General features: G+C 35.0%; 3 protein-coding genes across 3 annotated transcripts; all 3 read left to right on the top strand.

Annotated features, from left to right (window-relative positions):
• The first annotated feature begins 79 nt into the window (after positions 1–79).
• LOC145635631 (NADH-cytochrome b5 reductase-like protein) lies at positions 80–6,092 on the top strand. Its single transcript, XM_081686952.1, has 13 exons — positions 80–370; positions 1,269–1,311; positions 1,936–2,011; positions 2,250–2,309; positions 2,456–2,506; positions 3,629–3,683; positions 3,766–3,836; positions 3,922–3,973; positions 4,604–4,681; positions 4,809–4,898; positions 4,984–5,097; positions 5,225–5,293; positions 5,668–6,092. Exons 1-13 carry the CDS (start codon positions 200–202, stop codon positions 5,722–5,724), a joined length of 987 nt encoding a protein of 328 aa, XP_081543078.1. The 5' UTR covers positions 80–199; the 3' UTR covers positions 5,725–6,092.
• A 6,601-nt stretch (positions 6,093–12,693) lies between these two features.
• On the top strand, positions 12,694–14,202 carry LOC145634339 (uncharacterized). Its single transcript, XM_081685761.1, has 2 exons — positions 12,694–12,729; positions 13,126–14,202. Exon 2 carries the CDS (start codon positions 13,128–13,130, stop codon positions 13,980–13,982), a length of 855 nt encoding a protein of 284 aa, XP_081541887.1. The 5' UTR covers positions 12,694–12,729; positions 13,126–13,127; the 3' UTR covers positions 13,983–14,202.
• Positions 14,203–15,192: 990 nt separating this feature from the next.
• LOC145634338 (uncharacterized) lies at positions 15,193–17,532 on the top strand. Its single transcript, XM_081685760.1, has 2 exons — positions 15,193–15,779; positions 16,354–17,532. The coding sequence occupies exons 1-2, from the start codon at positions 15,747–15,749 to the stop codon at positions 17,221–17,223; spliced, it is 903 nt and encodes a 300-aa protein (XP_081541886.1). The 5' UTR covers positions 15,193–15,746; the 3' UTR covers positions 17,224–17,532.
• Positions 17,533–20,961: the final 3,429 nt, after the last annotated feature.

Here is a 20,961-nt window from a genome sequence, read left to right as displayed (position 1 = left end):
ACCCTTGAAAGAAGAAGATTCTTACAAAAAAAAAAAAAAAAAAAAACCTTCTACACCTTCCACGCAACACTCACTCTCCTTATTGGAAATTTGGAATAGTAGATTCTTTTCTTCTTCCTTCTCGACTTTGTCGTCTTCTCCAAATTTGAGCTCTAAAACCCTTGTCTTTCTTTTTTCTGTGAATTTGTGATCTGAGAAAATGACATTGTTCTTCAGAAGATTAGCAAAAGCAGCTCCAGTTGCATTATCCAATGCATTTAAGGGCTCTCAAAACTCCACTTCTTACACCTCTCGTACGCCTTTTGGAGTGATTGCCGCTTCAATTTCTGGAGGAATCTCACTTTATTACCTCACTTCTTCCCCAAATTTGGTAACTTTTCGGCTTAATTTCATCTGGGTTTTCCTTCGATTTCTCATTACTATGATGTAATGCTCTTAATTTTTGTTGATTGTCTTTTTGGTATTTTACTGTGTTTTTGTTTAATTGAATGAGTGAGGTTTTTAATCCTTGATAATTGGTTTTGAATGATAATTTTTTGATTATTATCATTGAATGTCGAAATGGATTAATGGGTCAATAATATTTTTGGTAGGTATGATGTTCATTAAATTGGATATTGGTATCATTGTTATTTGCAATTGCAGCTTCTTTGAACTTGATATTGTTGATTAATAAGATTTTTAATTTTTGTTTTCCTGTGATAATGGTATGAATGTATGATATGTTGAAGGGTTTATATATTAGTATTCATTGATACTTAATTGGTTAGTGATGATGGAACTGTTATCTATGGTGGTGTTAGGTTCCAATTTGGATTTTGGATGATTTGTGGGGAGCATCTGGGTGTATTTTGTTGATAAATGTCGAAATGGGTTATGGCTCGATGATTTTGGATTAATATGAGGGATTTGTGGAGTGAATCTTATAAGTAGTAGATAATCAGATACTGAATTTCAAGTATCCATGCTTATGTTGTTGTCTAACCCCTTTGATTGGGACCGTACTTGGATGATTCTCCACGAACAATTTTGCTAGCCTTTCATTTCTTTGGTTGTATTTAGAGCTTTTGATGTGAAGCTTTTTGTTCATCATGTCAAATTCTGTGGTGTGTATGATCGAATAGGTTACTTGTTTCATTTTGCACGTCCAGTATGCTAGTTTTGAGAAACCAATACAAATAATATTTGAATTTTTTCTTTTTTCTTTTTTATGTTTTGTGGCCAAGTCATAAACTAGATTTAACGGCTCTACCATTATGTCTTTGCAGGCTCATCTAGATTCAATCAATGAAGAAACACAGAAGAAAGTGGGTGAGTTTTCTTTTTACCATTGCTTAATTGGTGTGATTCTCAGCCTCTGCTTCTCTATGAATTGATTTGCTCTTCATGTAATCATGTTAGATCGTTAATTGTTTACGGTGAAAGAATGTACAAATTACTCAACAAGTTTTATATACTCAACTTAGTAACTTAGATGGCTATGAATACATTTGGTGCCTTACTTTTGGTATTTCTTTCCACCTCCCCTTCCTATTATTCACTGTTTTCATATAAGGTTTTAACCTTGCCAAGTTCAACTCTTTTATCTGCCCCACTGCCTACTCCTTCTGACAAAGAGAGGAGAACGTTGAAAGGATTTTTTTTTATTTTTTATTTTTTTGAATTTTTGAAAAGGTGGAAAGGATGTTTTTAATTTATCATATATAGAGGCAAGCAAGTGGTCAGTGCTGTCGCTCTGATGTTGGCTTACATGATAAGTCTCAAAGTTTTTTTTTTTTGTTACTTCTGTACCAACCTTAATTGATCAATAAATCAATCAATCAAAGCTTAATCCCATAACCCAACCTTAATTGATGGTTTATTTATTTATTTTTTTAACAATGATTGTTCTCCTAGCTGTATATTTCTTTGACTGAAAACTTGTGTATTTTCCAGCGCTGAATCCAGATAAGTGGCTTGAGTTCAAACTGCAGGAGAGTGCAACTGTCAGCCATAATACTAAGCTCTACAGGTTATACTCCTGTTTAATGCGTGTTAAAGTTTCTTTTGCTTTTGATTCTTTTGATTTATTAAAAGTGTTGAATAATTTCTTGTAATGAGGCTGCTGTTTAATTTTCTTCTGAATCTTTCAAAGATGTGACTTTGACACATTAATGGTGCTTGAGAACTAATATTAGAGGAACATTCCTATGGCCTTTTAACATCTGATACAGTTGTGAAGTCATATAATTGGTGTCCTGAAATTGTAGGTTCTCATTTGATCCTGAAGCCGAGTTAGGTCTTCACATTGCTTCTTGCCTCCTCACAAGGTACATTTTCTATTCCTAAATGTATGATCTACTCAATGACCTGTAGTGCCTCCAGGTTGTAGCATTTTAGAATGAGTTTTTCTTGCCTTGTGATGCCTTTTAATTCTTTGCAAGCATATTCTTAACAATCGTGCTTCTTTGTGTAGAGCTCCCACAGGGAAAAATGATGAAGGGAAAACGAAATATGTCGTTCGACCGTAAGTTTCTTCTTGAGCAAAACATGATTATTATGATTTCTTCTTCCATTATCTCTTCTGCTTTTGTGTCTAATAGAAATATATTGTCTAGTATGACATGGATGAATCGTAATTCAGAAACTGCTTTATTAATTTGTTTGTCTTGCTATACATCCAACTACAGCTTGCACTTACATTCTGTGTATCCATTGGCATGTACTTGAACTTAATTAGTCTCTTTTTGTAAATATATGTATCCTTACTTATAGAAATATGTAAAACTTGAATTTTGTAGCACCACTTGTTTTCTTTCTTTGTCTCGGTAATAATTCAAAGGATATTAACACATACCAACACTTCTATTGTCAATCTTCATCTGCTTGTTTGGGTCATAAACACCACATTGTCATGCAGGTTGAGCATTCTACATCTAAGATTAAATCAAACACATAATTAGGATTGCTATCTTCTCTACTGTAATCTTGTTGTGATAGTTTTCGCTTACTGGAACAAATTTTAGAAATTGAGATGTGGAAGCCTTTTTCCGTGAGAGAGTTCTCAAAGTTGGTGTCTTTGATTTTAAGTAATGAACAGAAATTGGAAGGAGGCTTGATCGACAACTCTGGTACTACTATAATCAATTGCAGCATGTTGTCAGACTTTTCACATTGTTGCACTACTGTAACGTTAAGGCCCTTCTTTGCTAGAAGCTCTGGAAAGTTTTGCCCGTTACAGATTCTCTATAATAATATGATCCCATAGTGTGGTAGTGTTATATGCATAACTTGGCTCTTGACTTTCTTTTCCACTGAGGGAATTCCTCTGTTGGCCTGTTGGGACATGTTTAGTAGTATAATTTGTTTGGTAGCATCACCTGGATGCAGATATCCTGTGCTTCTGTCTTTTCAGGTTCATATTTTGGTTTAATACATGAAAACTAGATCTGAATTCCTGCCCATGACAAGTCTAGTTTTTCTATGTTAGAGGTTTTTTAAACATGGCTATTAAACCAATGATTAGTGAAAACATGTCATTCGATGGAACGTCGTGTTTCTCCGTCTTACTTGAAGAATTTTGAATGGATGGTTTTTTTTTTTTTGGTCTATGACTTTGTATTCCTGATTTTATGCAAATTGTTTTCAGGTACACTCCCATTTCTGATCCTGATTCCAAAGGGTACTTTGATTTAATGATCAAGGTCCGTCAACTTCTATTGTAGACTTATTTCCTCATTTTTATTATTTAGTTGTTAGCTAACCACTCTGTTTGTTCAAAAACAGATATATCCAGAAGGTAAAATGAGTCAGCATTTTGCAAAACTCAAACCTGGTGATGTTGTAGAAGTCAAAGGGTAAGCTGCTCCACCATTTTTTTGAGTGCTGTTTTGGATTTCAGTGCAGTTATTGATCAAGTTGCTTATTTGAATTCTTGTGCAGACCCATTGAGAAGCTCAGGTATACTCCGAACATGAAGAAACACATCGGCATGGTAAGAAACACATCGGCTTGAAATTTGATATCTTTCTTGCTAAGTGTATTTGAGAATTTGTTATATCTAACAAATGAGAATAATATTACTTATACTTAACTTTGGCATTATCGTGGTGGTGGTAGCTTTGCCCTTTGCCTATGGCATCGTCTGAATGTTGAACCAATTGGAAACTTGATTTGTATGTAACTGATGATTTGCCTGAGTACTAACTCTTAAAAGTTTGGGAGGTGGTCCTTGTTGTGAAGATAGCCTCATTTTCTACATCTTCAGTCAGTACTACCATGAATCAATCGAGACTCGGGTTTTCACTAGTGTCGGTAGGTCATGTGGTTGCTGTGAACTTTCCAGTATTGAGCCTCTGGTTTTTCTTGCCTTCAATTTATAATACTTATATTGAAAGTCTTAAATGAATTGGCCATCGCAGGAAGGGGGGGCTTGTATATTTATGCAAGATCATGTGTTTGGTCAGTGTCATTGTTTCCTTGGAAAATTCTATGTAATTACCTACACTGCCTGCCGATAGAGGACTCAGGAGTTTGCCTTTTATGTACATGTTGTAAACTATACTCTTTGCTTATAAGTCTATTTCTGTGGGTTGATGTTTTGTGTACTCCCAATTGGCAACAGATTGCTGGTGGGACTGGTGTCACTCCAATGCTTCAAGTAGTTGAGGCTATTCTGAAGAATCCAGATGATAAAACTCAGGTTAGCTACCCTTTTGCTTTGGTATCATGTATAAAATCTATTTCAGCATTCCTTAAACTTTGATCCAACATCAATGTTATTATGAATCTGGCTTTTCATAGTTATTAGCTATCAATTGATCTTACAGGTATCACTTGTCTATGCAAATGTCTCTCCGGATGATATTTTACTGAAGCAAAAGCTTGACATACTCGCCACTAGCCACCCTAATTTTAAGGTACTGTTGTTTGATTACTGATCAAATTCTGTCATCTAATTTGACAAATTGGGATGCTGAAGGTTTCAATGAAAAAAATATTTAGGTATTTTACACTGTTGACAATCCATCAAAGGACTGGAGAGGCGGGGTAGGCTATGTCTCAAAGGATGTTGTCACAAAAGGCTTACCTGGTCCTGGGGACGATACTCTCATCATGGTAAGATAAAGATAGCTCTTTCAACTATTAGTAATTGGTTTGTGAATTTCCGTCTACAGCAGGTGAATTGAAGCCTTTATTCCTTTCTCTTAACGTTTGTAAACTTTTGTCTGTTCTTTTAATCCAGGTATGTGGTCCTCCTGGTATGATGCAAAGTATATCTGGTGACAAGGCTAAAGATTACTCACAAGGAGAGGTATGGAGTATCAAAAACACTTTTGTTGCTACATTAATTGTCTAAACATTTACAGAACCTAAACTACAGTCTTCGACTCTTAGTTTAGATTTCTACTCTCTCCGTCCTTAACTAATAGGGCGCATTTTTAGTGTTAATAAGTTTAAAAATACACCATAACTATCTACAAGTATCATTTATTGAGTTTTTACTTTGAGATGACCTAATATAGATTTGTGCCCTATTATTTTGGGTGTGGAATGAGTGCTTGAGCTGCCTTTAGTCTTGCTGCATGATGTTGCTAATTTTCTACGATAACCAACATCAGTATTCCTATTTGGTGTCGAATTTATTTCATCATTATTGATTCATAGCAACGGTTTCCTGTTTTGCAGATAAGTGGAATACTCAAGGAACTTGGATATACAAAAGAAATGGTCTACAAATTTTGAGGGATCCTGCAAAATTTACAGAAATAGAAAAAGAATTTGGATAACATAGTAGCATCTTGTAGCTTGTAGGGCACAAGTGTGTTAGAAATAATGCATGAAGGTGCTCTGCTTTTATGGGTTTCGTCCCTTGGAGAAATGGACAATTGCTTTTTCTGCGCATTCACCAAACCGAAGAAACATTTGTAGGGCATTTTTAAAGCTCTATTGTTGCAAAGAAATGAGTATTGTTGGCTCATTTTGTAGGTTTTCTTATATTTATATGTGAATGTGATAATCCACAAATGAATTGGGGATTTATTTCATAGCACATGATACTACCCTTTCTTTTGAGTTTTAAATTGATAATGAACTTAATGTGCTTTGGGATAGTTTTCATTTGCTCTTTGGCATTTTATGTGATGCTGATAAACTAATTCCGGCAATTAATATTTTCTGGATTAAGGGTTCTAATATTGAACACTTTAGACGGCATACATGGCTTGATGGCTAATATTTACAGATACCTTGGTTCATCACAAGATCACTCCTCCTAAATAGAAGCTACAACCTATTTATAAAATCACAAAATATATCATTCTACTATGGCGGGCCTTATTGATGAATTGATGATCATGCGTCAACATATTTCTGGGCTTTAACAAAATATATTAGAATATTGATAAGAGACCCACTCTTTTTATCAAATGAGACTCAAAGTTGAGTATCTAAACTTAGCAACTTTCTTTTGTAGTAGCTAAGTTTAGATACCTATTTATTGGTATACATGGTAAAAAATACTCTCTCTCCTAAAAATACTCACTTGAGTCTCAACATTGGAGAGGGTCTAGCTTGTCGCTGCTGCTGCAGATTTTGTTAGGACCATACTTCTTAAATGCATAACAACAAAAAAAATAAAATTGATTATGTCATGCCAAGTCTTAAGATAGACATAATTACCTTTCATATGATATAATCACTTTTTAGATTATATGATTATCTTTTGTAAGATAGATATAATTATTACCATTCAAATGATATAATTACTTATAAATAATACACTTACAAACGGAAGAACATAGCCCCCTATCAGTCTACCACCACCTCCAACGTTCTCCATTGAAGCGCACTTTACGTTCTCCATGGAAGCGCACCCTATTGAAGCAGCTTACGAGGTAAACTTTTTTTTTTTTCTATTTGTAAGTCAATTTCACAATCTAGGGTTTATCGTTGATCTAATTAAATTTAATTGTCATAAGTTTTAGTTTAGGGTTCGAAAATTTGAAGTATTGGTTCTAATATAACCAGCGATTATGTTGTTAAAAAAGAAAATTATGAGTGTAATTTAATATTTGAATCAATCATGCCTTTCCTCCCTCCCTAAAATCATGTGATTTTCAGGCCTTATTTGACAATTGAATCAAATTTGGTTGCTGAACCCTTTCATATTTGAATTGAACTATGAAATTAACTAAAGTTGTGTTCTTTTCAGTATTGTTTATCTTCTGATTTTTTTTTATAGATTTAGCGCCTGCCTGCAAAATTCTAGATCAACATTATCTCATTAATAATAACAAAAAATAACTTTCCCTTTGTTGATGATTACACAGAATAATCAAATTTGGTTCATGTAGCCGACCCCACTTATGGGATTAAGCCTTTGATTGATTCTAAATTGCTAAATTCCGGCCATATATTGACTACTTGTCTTTGAACCTATAAAGAGTATAAACTAAAAATCTTAAATTGAACTGAATATACAATATCATATTTATATTTATTATTTAGTTAAGTTAATCTCCATTATATTGATATGATAGTAGTTATAACAGGTTGATTATGGTTCCTTCGTAAAATCTGGAATTGGTTACACGGGAGATGATGTAGAACAATTTGCTGAATTGTTTTCGGTGAGGATTAAACATAATGCACTTGAGAAGTTTCGAGTTTATGGCACCATATTTGTTGAAGACGACGAGGGTACTTTTTGCATCTTCACTCAACAAGATGATGATGGAATTGATGTCGATCTTATAAATGGCTCCTTGCCTCTAACTTTTAATCGCGCAATCTGTGCTGAGTCAAATTTCAGTATCTCCTTTGATCTCAAAGATGAAGATGGTAATACAATTGAGGGCAAATTTGTTGCAGAAATAGAACTGGGAAAAAATGGCAATTTTAAAAAATTGGGTGTTGATCGTATGTTTGGTAGTATGGGTTGTGCAACCATATATTACACTTTTAACCAAGCAGCAAATATTTATGCTATAAAGGATTCTATTCTTATGAAACACAGCATTGATTCTACTAACTCTGAAGATGACAGTTGGGTTTCCGGAAGGATTGTTTTTCAGTATAGAAGGCCGTTTGATACTCGGTCTCGTTCTCTTGCAACCCAAGACTTGGAGAACGATTGTCTTGATATTGTGCTATTTAACGCGACTAAGCCAGTGCCATTGGTAGTGGATGAGACGGGTTCTTGTTACAAGTTTCCTCTTGTAAGATCGCATCTGGTTGTACCGTGTTGGTACTCTTTAATCTTCAAATCCGACTTGGTTTATTCTGATAAAGGCATGGTCAAACTTATTCAATTTGATAAATTCATTCCAAAGTTTATTAATAGGTTTTGGATGAACCTTTCTGACAATGAAGGAGATGACATGCTCATCAAGTTGAGCCTTGAAACTGAAAGGTAGATACTTGGTGACTACTTTTGTGTTGTATAAGTATTGGTTATCTGACATTAAGTTAGAGACTCGATTTATAGAATTCCAAGTATTATGTACTTTTGTGTTGTATAAGTATTGGTTATCTGACCTTAGGTTAGAGACTCGGTTATTAGAATTCCAAGTATTATGTACTTTTGTGTTGTATAAGTATTGGTTATCTGACCTTAAGTTAGAGATTCGGTTATTAGAATTCCAAGTATTATGTACTTTTGTGTTGTATAAGTATTGGTTATCTGACCTTAGGTTAGAGACTCGGTTATTAGAACTCCAAGTATTATGTACTTTTGTGTTGTATAAGTATTGGTTATCTGACCTTAAGTTAGAGATTCGGTTATTAGAATTCCAAGTATTATGTACTTTTGTGTTGTATAAGTATTGGTTATTTGACCAAAGTTAAAGACTCAGTTATTAGAATTTCAAGAATTTTGTATTTTTGTGTTGTACTACGTATAAGTATTGGTTATCTGACTTTAGGTTAGAGATTCGGCTATAAGAATTCCAAGTATTATGTATGGTCGTACACCCTACCTTTTGTGTTAAATATGTATTGGTTATCTGAACTTAAGAAGTTAGAGACATGGTTATTAGAATTCCAAGTATTATGAACTCCCTACCTTTTGTGTTATATTTTGTCTGGCTTTCTTTGAAACGTGTCTTGTTTTAATGGAATGTATTATTAATATTCAATGTCAATTCGGTTGGAAACTTTTGTTTTTCCAAACAAAAAAAATCTTGATCTTAACTCCAGGAAAAAAAAAAAAAAAAAGCCATCAGCAGCAGCAGAAGTACAACATCTACAATCTAATTTCAGTGAATCGGCAACACCATGTTTCATTCAACACCTTATAACCTTAAATCTTTTGTCAAACCAGTAAAATCGCTTGGGTGTTAGTTAATATGATGCATGATTGTGGGAAGCTAAAAAGCATTTTCAAGGTTCGAAACTGGGAAATAAATCAAAGATTATGCATTGCCCCCTTATATTAGAAATGTAATCTTTTGTGACTTGTTGATGGAATAAAGAACTTGTTCATTACATTATCTATTTTGGTATTTTTTTGGTTAGAAATTGAGAGTTAGTAGTTTCATTGATCATGTGTATGAAATTACGCAGTGTGAGGAGGTAGATAGAGTTAGCAATATTATCGGGATTGATCGGAGAGTGGCTGAACATTCTTAGTCAACTCCCGACAGGTCAACAAGTCGAAAAACTGATCATTTTGGAAAGGTATTCATTCAAGCTTGAGAATTCATATTGAGTCATTGTTCATGTGTATCAAATTACGCGATGTGTGGAGGAAGATAGAGTTAGCAATATTATCGGGATTGACCGGAGAGTGGCAGACTGCTGAACAGTCAACTCCTGGCAACTCCTGGCAGGTCAACATGTTAAAAAATTGATCATTTTGGAAAGGTATTCATTATAAAATCAACTATGGCGGGCCACATTGATGAATTGATGATCCTGCGTTAACCATCAACTTAAGCTTTTGGTTGAGTTGGTCCTTTAACGTGGTATCACAAGTCCTAGGGTTTATCGATCTCTTTTCCGCTGCACCCTAGCTTTATCAGCCCACACTATTCATCTTCTCTCTTGTTCCTCGTCTTCTCCGGTAACCTAGCTATGTCGACCTCAAAGCATTCCTTTCACCCTACTCTTGCGGTTTCGAACATCAAGAATCATTTCTCCACCACTCTTGAGGCTGGCCGCACGGTGCGGCCAGCCGCATATAAAAGTTTGCCAAAAACAAAGGGAGTTTTAAAGTTATCGCTCATCATACTACCTCTGTTTCCTATTACTCGTAACAAATGACCGCTTCACATTACTCGCAACAAATATTTTTCTTTAGTAAGTTTTTGGATACGAAATGACAATATTACCTTTACTTTTTTTTAACATCTTAATTAAATTATAAATCTATTCTTATAACATTAATTCCTAAGGTTAATTGATTTCACCTTACCCACCACATTCATCCTAATTTATTCCCCTCCTCCATCTACATTCAACATCTTCCTTCATAAGTTTTCTCTCTAATATACCACCTTCAATGGCAACCACCACCATCTTCAATGACAACCACCACCTACATTGTCGCCTCAGTTTCTCTCTCTTCCTTTGCTTTTGTCTCCCCAATGGCGATGAAACCCAAATTCGAAGGTTTTATTGTCAAATTAAACTATCAAAACTCTAGACTAGAGTTTTGATGGTTAAATTTGACCAATTAAAGTTGTAGTTGATGATAGAGAAGGGTTTGAGGGTTCGTGGTTGGTTTGTTTGTGGAATTGTGGTTGCTAGGTTTGTGGGTTTGATTGATGGTTCGGTTTTGGTTTCGATTGTGGGTTTGATTTTGGTTTCGATTGGGTCTAGGTTCGATTGAAGGTTTGGGTTTGATTGAGGGTTCGGTTTTGGTTTCGATTGTGGGTTTGATTTTGGTTTCGATTGTAGGTTTGATTGGGTCTAGGTTCGATTGAAGGTTTGGGTTTGATTGAGGGTTCGGTTTTGGTTTCGATTGTGATTTCGTTGGGTTGGTGGTGGTGGTGGGTTGAAGGGTATTCGTGGTTGTGTGGGTTTTCTGGATCTATGGGTTTTCAAGGGTGGTATGGTGGGTTGCGGCGGCTTGGTTTTGCTCGGTTCGTGGGTGGTGTTGGGTGCGTCGGTGGTGCTTGTGGGCTGAGTTTGTCAGGTTCGGTACTGGGTGGTTTCGGTGATGCTGGGTCGTGGTGGTGGGTGGTTTCGGTGATGTTGGGTCGTGATGGTGGGTGGTTTTGGTGATGCTGGGTGGTGGTGGTGACTAGTTTCGGTGATGCTTAGTAGTGTCGGTGGTGGTGGGTTGGATTAATAGTTTAGCATACACCCTTATTTTTCAATAATCTTGCTTTCAATATTTTGCCTAACAGTCCGCAAACTTGTACTTTTTTGTGAGTAAATTAAAGCGGAGGTAGTATTAACTATTAAGGACCCATATTTGGAAGATGTAAGACCCGTCACATTTATTTGACGAATCTGACCCATTTTAACTAAGGTGGGTTAGGGCTTTTTTTAACGGGGCTCCAACCCATTAAACTGCTCGAGAAACTATTGCCCCTTACCAGGTATAGGCCCCCCTGTCCAATACCCTAATTAAAAAATAATATTTGCAAATTAAAAAAAAAGATAAAATAAAATTGGGGGGTAAAATGAAAAAGGGTTGGGTAAAAAAAAAAGGAGGAGAGAGAAGTTACTTTCCCCCATTTAGTTGCTGCTCTTCCCGTGAAAAAACAGTCGATCGGCGCCGGTGGTGTAGCTGAAGGTAGCTCAGAGAGGGGAATTTGGCTAGAACTTCCACCTAAATTTGGAAATCCACCTTAATCGGGGTAAATAGTTGGGTAAACCATTTCTCCATGAAAAAACACTAGAGGATTAGATGGAGTTCTCAAAAATGGCATCATAGCTAGTGGCTATTCACCCGAGATCGATCTGAAGGAGATTCCAAATATGGTGGCTATTGATCGAAAATCTCGAGGGAAAGTTGAGCTCCCTTGTGGAACGAAATTAAGCGCAAAGCTCTGATCTATTTCCATGGAATTTGCAAGCTTTTGTAGATAATATACAAATCAGGTAGGATGATTATTCATCTAAGCTTTGGATGTTTGGGGTTGAAGTCGACGACGAAAATTATTTGGCAGTCATAACTATTATTGATTTTACACAGTTATTGTTAATTGTTATATTGTTATTTTTTATTAGTATACTGTTATTGGCTGATTAGTATAATTAAAAAGTTATTTTATTTATCTGTGAATCTGGGTTTATATGCTTTCTGTTTTTTTGGAAATTTCATGGGTTTGATTTAAATGTTATTGTTTTATAACTTGGTTTAGGTTAAGTTTGTACTGTTATTGTTAATTAATAAACTGTTATTGTTGATTGTATACTACTACTATTGATTTTTATACTGTTATTGGACATCCGATAGTGGTGGTAGTAAGGCGGTGCAATAATCTAAACCATCATGTAATTGGTGAAGAAGATGATGATGATAATGGTGTTTTCTTTGGTTTTGGTGGTGGTGTTAATGGAGGAAAGCGGCAATGACAGATTGACAACAGTGGTGGTATCTTTTCCAAAAGTATGAGAGAGAAACTACTTTTTATTACTGTCAACTCATGTGGTAACTATTAATGAAGTTACTATCCAATATATGTTGAATGACAAATATACCCCCAGGTATTGGGCATGAGAGTCCCTACCTGATAGTGGTCCATCATGCCTCTAAACTGCTCGCACTTGACGTTCTCCATTGAAGCAGCTTCTGAGGTAAGCTCTTGTTACTTTTTGTAATCGTCTTATCAATTTTTACAATCTAGGGTTTAATTTAATTGTCAGTGCAGTAAGTTTAGGGTTCGAAGATTTCAACTTTTGGTTCTAAACACTTAGATTATACGCTTAATTTGATAATTAAATCAAATATCCATAAAATTAAGTGATAATTGAATCAATATGTATTGCACAACCTTTTTAAAAATTTATAAAGTAGCAAATTTCTCTATCAATTTAGATTTTAACTACCAAAAATCTACCAATTGGGTTTTTGGTATTCAGTTTGGAATAGATTTAACTTTTAAAATCCAAATAAATTCTGTTAATTTGTAATATATTTTAGTTGATTTGTACCATTGATTTGATTTGATTTTGTATGGTGAATTTATTCAGCAATGAAGGACATGCCAGGTTGTATGGTTGAAATATTTTCGGTATCAGTAGAACCTCACTACACTGATGATATCGAAAGTGTTGAACTTGAAGGTTTTGTGAGGCTATTAAACCACACACTTAATGCCGAGGGTGGTATTGATATGTTGAAACCTTCAGATAAAGAAAACTCTATAATATTTCCAAATGGATCCCAACAACTGCATTTGGTTGGTCCTCCAAATTGTGTAAGGTCTGATCAATTTTCTTGGGCTTTACTCCTCGACCTCAAAGACAAGCATCGTAATGTTAACTTATGTTATGGGGCTGTTATCTACACATCTTTATCTCATTGGGATTGTCGCGATAAACCTACTTCCACTATTGTTAAAGGCCAAGATGGGCATGCTATTGTGCATTCCATCTTCTATACAGATGCTGTTCAAGCTGCTGTGAAAATCTGCCTTGTGGACAGACTATATGGTGAGGGTGATGGTGGTCGTGCAATTTATGGTCATGTACGTGCTTATAGCAGCAAATTTGCTTCTGATCGTAAGTATCATAAACTGTTTTATAGATCAACTTTGTTCTACGCGTCACAAGAAAAGCCTAAGAAGTTGTTGGAGGGAGGTTATTTGTCACTGTCAAGAGATAAGGTGGCTGTGCCAGTAGATAGCCACCTTTGTCTGGATGTATATTTGACAGATGCGTCAACTGAGAAGGTAGTGTTTAGTGGTACTCTTCAGCTACCTGTAAAAAAATGTGGTTCAGTGATCAATGAAGAATGTAAAGGGGTTGAAGTTTTTGCAGACTATGATATTTCGCCTCCTCAAATAGAATGGGATTGGATGAAGCCCTTGATTGGTAACAAGAGATAGTTGGTGTAGACTGAAGAGCAGCACGAGTCAGAGAGGGTACCTTGTGCCTGCCTTCTCTATTTCAAAATTGTATTATGAAGATGTGGTTCACCCTGTTGTAACTTAAGCTATCTAACTATGTGTTTGTTAATTTTAACAATTAGCGCTTTGATGCTCACTTTATTGTTCCTGGATGTAATATAAATACTTCGTATTGGTTATGTTATAATATAAGTACTTCGTATTATTTATGTTGTAATACAAGTATTCCATACTTGTTTATCTAGAACCCCTTACCATTTTCACTAAGATTTCAGCTGATATACTGCCTCTAGTTATTCTTTTGATGGAAGTACTACATATACTTCGTATAATAGTAGGTTGTTTCAGTACTCTTGATAGTTTTATGCAACATAATGGTGCAATACTATCTATATTATTATTAAAAGGAAAAATGGAAATAAATAATCCCACATTTGCGTGGTCTGACGATAACAATTCCACCTTGGTATATCATCTTATTTTAACAGACATTTTTACCTACACCTGTTAAATAGGTTTAAATGGTTTTTTTTTTTTTTTTTTTTTTTTTTTGTAAAGCCACGTGTTGCACTGTTGCCTAGTAATTGGTTAAAATAAAAAAAATTAAAAACAAAAACAGTAACATAAAAAATTAAAAAAAAAAACCAAAACCCACGACCCTCCCCAACCAGGCAACCACCGTGAACGCCCACAATTGGTCGGCCGCCACCCTAAACCCTCGAAAACGGCCGGCTAGAACCCCCTGGCTGAAATCCCATCTCCATACCCACCATAACCACCACTGAAATCACCCCCTACACTAATATCCACCCCGAAACCACCATAACCATCACCGAAATCAATCCCTAAACCAAATCCCACCCCGAAATTAAACCTCCATAACCACCCGTCCACCACAGCCATCACCCTAGAAAACCCACTTACCCGCCGAGATTCATTTTAGGGGTAACTTTTATACATATTAGGGTAACTTTTATTCATTTTAGGGGTAACTTTTGATCACTTTAAGAGAGATTTAAATGGATTATTGTACACCCGATTTTTTTAAAAGTTTGTGATTTTTTATAAGTTTTCTTAACATGACAATAGTTGTATAATTTTCAAGTACTCCCTCCATTTTTTTTTTAAAGTGTTACAGTTTGACTGACACATAATTTTAGGCAATTTAATTGACACATAATTGGGGTAGTTGAAATATTAAAAAATTGTAAAAGAAAGATAATGGGGTTAATAGTTTATGAAAAATAATGACTTTGAGAGAAAAAATATAATAAAAAAGTAGTAATGAGTTTGGGTGGGGATTATAAGAGGAGAGATATAATATTTTAATATAGCTTTTTGTCAAACTCATTACTATAATTTTTTTTTTTTTTTTTTTTTTTTTTTTTTTTTTTTTTTAAACACATTACTAACTTTTTATTATTAGTATATTTTTTCTCTCACATTCAAGCATTTTTTTTTTTTTTTTTTTTTTGTTATTTGTTAGTTTAATTAAGTTAATTAATTGATAATTGTAAAAATATTTTTACGTTAGAGAAACTTTTAAAAAATAATGCTATTAGGGAGAATTTGTCAAATATGTTGTTACCATTAAAAATACGAGTATATGAGAATTTCCCTTGAATTTATTCTAGATTTCTATGGGCCGGACCAGAGCAGCTCAATATAGATTCCTATATAAGGATTTACCACCACCACCTCCTCCTCTCAACGTTCTCCATTGAAGCGCACTCTACGTTCTCCATGGAAGCGCACCCTATTGAAGCAGCTTACGAGGTAAACTTTTTTTTTTTTCTATTTGTAAGTCAATTTCACAATCTAGGGTTTATCGTTGATCTAATTAAATTTAATTGTCATAAGTTTTAGTTTAGGGTTCGAAAATTTGAAGTATTGGTTCTAATATAACCAGCGATTATGTTGTTAAAAAAGAAAATTATGAGTGTAATTTAATATTTGAATCAATCATGCCTTTCCTCCCTCCCTAAAATCATGTGATTTTCAGGCCTTATTTGACAATTGAATCAAATTTGGTTGCTGAACCCTTTCATATTTGAATTGAACTATGAAATTAACTAAAGTTGTGTTCTTTTCAGTATTGTTTATCTTCTGATTTTTTTTTATAGATTTAGCGCCTGCCTGCAAAATTCTAGATCAACATTATCTCATTAATAATAACAAAAAATAACTTTCCCTTTGTTGATGATTACACAGAATAATCAAATTTGGTTCATGTAGCCGACCCCACTTATGGGATTAAGCCTTTGATTGATTCTAAATTGCTAAATTCCGGCTTGTCTTTGAACCTATAAAGAGTATAAACTAAAAATCCTAAATTGAACTGAATGAACAGGTTGAGATAGATTATGGTCCCTTCGTAAAATCTGGAATTGGTTACTCGGGAGATGAAGTAGAACAATTTGCTGAATTGTTTTCGGTGAGGATTAAACATAATGCACTTGAGAAGTTTCAAGTCCATGGTAGTATCTTTGTTGAAGACGACGAGGGTACTTTTTGCATCTTCACTCAACAAGATGAGGATGCAATTGATGCCGATCTTATAAATGGCTCCTTGCCTCTAACTTTCAATCGCGCAATCTGTGCTAACTCAAATTTCACTATTTCCTTTGATCTCAAAGATGAAGATGGTAATACAATTGAGGGCAAATTTGTTGCAGAAATAGAACCGGGAAAAAATGGCAATTTTAATAAATTGGGTGTTGATCGTATGTTTGGTAGCATGGGTTGTGCAACCATATATTACACTTTTAACCAATTAGCAAATATTTATGCTATAAAGGATTCTATTCTTATGAAACACAGCATTGATTCTGCTGACTCTGAAGATCCCAGTTGGGTTTCCGGAACAATTGTTTTTCAGTATGGAAGGCCGTTTGATATTCGGTCTCGTTCTCTTGCAACCCAAGACTTGGAGGACGATTGTCTTGATATTGTGCTATTTAACGCGACTAAGCCAGTGCCATTGGTAGTGGATGAGATGGGTTCTTGTTACAAATTTCCTCTTGTAAGATCGCATCTGGTTGTGCCATATTGGTACTCTTTAATCTTCAAATTTGACTTGGTTTATTCTGATAAAGGCAAGGTCAAACTTATTCAATTTGATAAATTCATTCCAAAGTTTATTGATAGGTTTTGGATTAACCTTTCTGACAAGGAAGGAGATGACATGCTTATCAAGTTGAGCCTTGAAACTGAAAGGTAGATACTTGGTGACTACTTTTGTGTTGTATAAGTATTGGTCATCTGATCTTAAGTTAGAGAAGTTAGAGACTCGGTTAATAGAATTCCAAGTATTATGTACTTTTGTGTTGTATAAGTATTGGTTATCTGACCTTAAGTTAGAGACTCGGTTATTAGAATTCCAAGTATTATGTACTTTTGTGTTGTATAAATATTGGTTATTTGACCTAAGTTAGAGACTCAGTTATTAGAATTTCAAGTATTATGTACTTTTGTATTGTACTACGTATAAGTATTGGTTATCTGACTTATAAGTTAGAGACTCGGCTATAAGAATTCCAAGTATTATGTATGGTTGTATACCCTACCTTTTGTGTTAAATATGTATTGGTTATCTGAACTTAAGAAGTTAGAGACATGGTTATTAGAATTCCATGTAATATGAACTCCCTACCTTTTGTGTTATATTTGTATTGTTAATTTTGTCATTTTGTGTGGCTTTGTTTGAAATGTGTCTTGTATTAACGGAATGTATTATTATTATTTAATGTCAATTCGGTTGGAAACTTTTGTTTTTACAAAAAAAAAAAAAAAAAAAAAAAAAAAAAAAAAAAAAAAAAAATCTTGATCTTAACTCCAGGAAAAAAAAAAAAAAAAAAAAAAAATCAGTAACAAGCCATCTGCAGCAGAAGTACAACATCTACAATCTTTGTTCAGTGAATCGGCAACACCATGTTTCATTCAACACCTTATAACTTTAAATCTTTTATCAAACCAGTAAAATCGCTTGGGTGTTAGTTAATGTGATGCGTGATTGTGGGGAGCTAACAAGCATTTTCAAGGTTCAAAACTGGGAAATAAATCAAAGATTATGCATTGCCCCCTTATATTAGAAATGTAATCTTTTGTGACTTGTTGATGGAATAAAGAACTTGTTCATTACATTATCTATTTTGGTATTTTTTTGGTTAGAAATTGAGAGTTAGTAGTTTCATTGTTCATGTGTATGAAATTACGCGATGTGGGGAGGAAGATAGAGTTAGCAATATTATCGGGATTGATTGGAGAGTGGCTGAACATTCTTAGTCAACTCCCGGCAGGTCAACAAGTCGAAAAACTGATCATTTTGGAAAGGTATTCATTCAAGCTGGAGAATTCATACTGAGTCTACTAGTCAAAAACTGATCATTATAGAACATTCTTAGTTGACTCTTGGCATGTGTAGTTCTTGCTAAATGCTAATGATAACACAAGAACCGGGATCAGGAACAATTCTTGCTCAGATTGGCATGATTAATAGTTACTTTCATCATGAAACTATGATCTTGCATTTAATACAATGTTAGCAGCACTAAGCTGAATAATATCTCAGTATTGTTGAATTGTAGTAAGAGATTGTAAGGGTAACAGAACAAACCAACCTAGCACTACCGCCAACACAAGACAACGGAGGCCGATAAGGCAGAACCCTCTTCAAGATACTGGCAATGATGTGAAAGTGAAAGGCGGCGGTTTTACCAGGCCCGGGTAGAGCACAAGTCATCAGATCCCTGCCTGCCAAAGAATTGGGGTAGGTTTGACATACTTGCACCTCCTACTATTTTCATTTAAAATCAATGATTGCAAATGTAGTTCACTTGATTTGGCACATTTTCACCAGTCACCACTCACTGAAACTGGAATACCCTCGTCATTTTCTCTTGTTGACAGAACTTTATCTCCTCCTTCATAACAAGAGAGTCTGACTACTGTGTGGGTATAGTCAGTAAGTAAAAGACTCGCATTGTGCTTGATGTTGTTGCTTTCTCATTTCTTGATGAGTTAGTTAATCATTTCTTAATATAATTTTAAGATCTTATAGTCAACCTTTACAATTCTTATAAACTCGAGTCCTTTGTTGGATACGACTTGAATTATTGAATTGTATAAGATAGAAATGATGGTTTTACAATGAATGATCAGTTTTGAAAAATGTTCTCTATCAGAGGAGCTGCTTTGCTGGTGGAAGCTGCTGATATGAGAAATCCTGATGCATTGTATGAATTAGGTGGCCGCTTAAGAATTGAGGTCGGCTCATCAAGTGTTCGTATCTTATTGTGGCTTTTGATGTGACAATTGCTGCGATATTGTCAAGTTTTCCCGTTCATTTAAACATCTTAGTTCTAAAACTGAGTTGATAAAAAAAAAGATTTAAAATAGATACTACATAAATACCCTGATGTTGAAGTATCTTTCATTTTTGGCAGAATGACTATGTTCAATCATCTCAGCAAGCATTTTATTATCTGGAGAAGGCTGCCGAACAGGTATTTCTATTCATTTACTGTGGTCAATAGATAAAATTTATTCAAAGGACTTATGGCAGAATGTCAGTTGCATCCAGGTGCTCTTTATCTTTTAGGTGCTGTATACGGTATACCTATCAGGGGAATGTGTGAGGCAAGACATGGGATCTGCAATGTGGTGTTTTCACAGAGCAGCAGAGAAGGTAAGCGAAGCTGATTTTGCTGCTCATTTCTATTTGGAAGTGGATATATGGTGCTTAGAGAATTAGAGTTGCTGCAGTAAGTTCATTAGTAAATCTGCCAAGTCGTAGCAGAGAAATTTATTGAGTCTAATTGTGAAGTTGGTGGTAAGCATATGTGTTGGTAGCAGTTTCGTATGTAAATATTTGTGCATATATGTCTGTAATTGCTTCAGTTTGTGAGTTAAAAGATGGTTTTGCTTTTAAACTGTTCATTCCTGCTAACAGTCAAGGTTGATCTCATAGGAGCTTCCTTAATTTTTCTGCACGCTAGCTCCCTAGTGATTAGTGAATGTTGAATGTTAGATGTATTAACTTTCTGAAACAAGAGTTGGGTCATACAATGAACTGTAATGTTATGATTAGATGCAAGGACTCTGACTGTACTCTGTTTGATTCATATATGGTATAATAGCTCCATCAACTTTGGCTCGTTATGTTTCTTTGACAACTTTTACTAGCACCAAAGTTTCTCCATGATCATCAACCTTCGCTGATGTTCCACTTCAGTTCAAGTATACCCATGCTTATGCTTTGTTGTCTGGCTGGTAGTTTTTCTTAACTCCAATTAAAGCAACAGCGGATAGAAATAAGGGGACACTAAATGAGAAAGGGATATTATCTTTAGTATTTTTAATAGAGTTCAAATCAGCTTGCTTCAATATTTGCAGGGACATGCTGGTGCAGCTGTAGCACACGGATCTCTTCTCCTTAGAGGTCTGCTCTTGATGATTAAATCGACTTTTGTATAGAAACCAGGGGTAGCATATGTTTATTGTTTGTGTTAGTGTGTGACCCCTTCAGTGTTTGGAGGAATGTAACTCCTTGGGTTTCCTATTTACCTCTGCCAAAATTACTTTAACCAATCTTGATTGTGATATTATGATACGAGTATTAGGATGATTGAACTCCTTGGCTTCTCCTGGCAATACCTTTGCCATATGAGCAGCACTTTGTGTCTTTTTTTTTTTTTGGAGGGGAAGCAGCACTTTGTGTCTTCGTCAGCCTGTCTTCCTTGGTTCTTCTCCAGTAAATGCTTGATGATGTGCTGTTATTTTTAGAGTTTTTTCTGCCATCGCCAGTAAATGCAGCATAAAGTTTGATCGAACCTCTTATTATGATACTGCAGGTCACACAGTTCCAGAGCCCATAACTAAATTCAACTTGAAGAAACGAAAAGCTGGAAAAACAAATTCTGTGAACTCAAAAGGTTAACCCAATAGAACTTGCAAAAGA

This window comes from Chenopodium album, chromosome 6 (assembly GCF_948465745.1).
Source record: "Chenopodium album chromosome 6, dcCheAlbu1.1, whole genome shotgun sequence".
NCBI lineage: Eukaryota > Viridiplantae > Streptophyta > Magnoliopsida > Caryophyllales > Amaranthaceae > Chenopodium > Chenopodium album.
The sequence above is the reverse complement of the archived record's forward strand: the minus strand, read 5'-3'. Positions and strand labels throughout refer to the sequence as shown.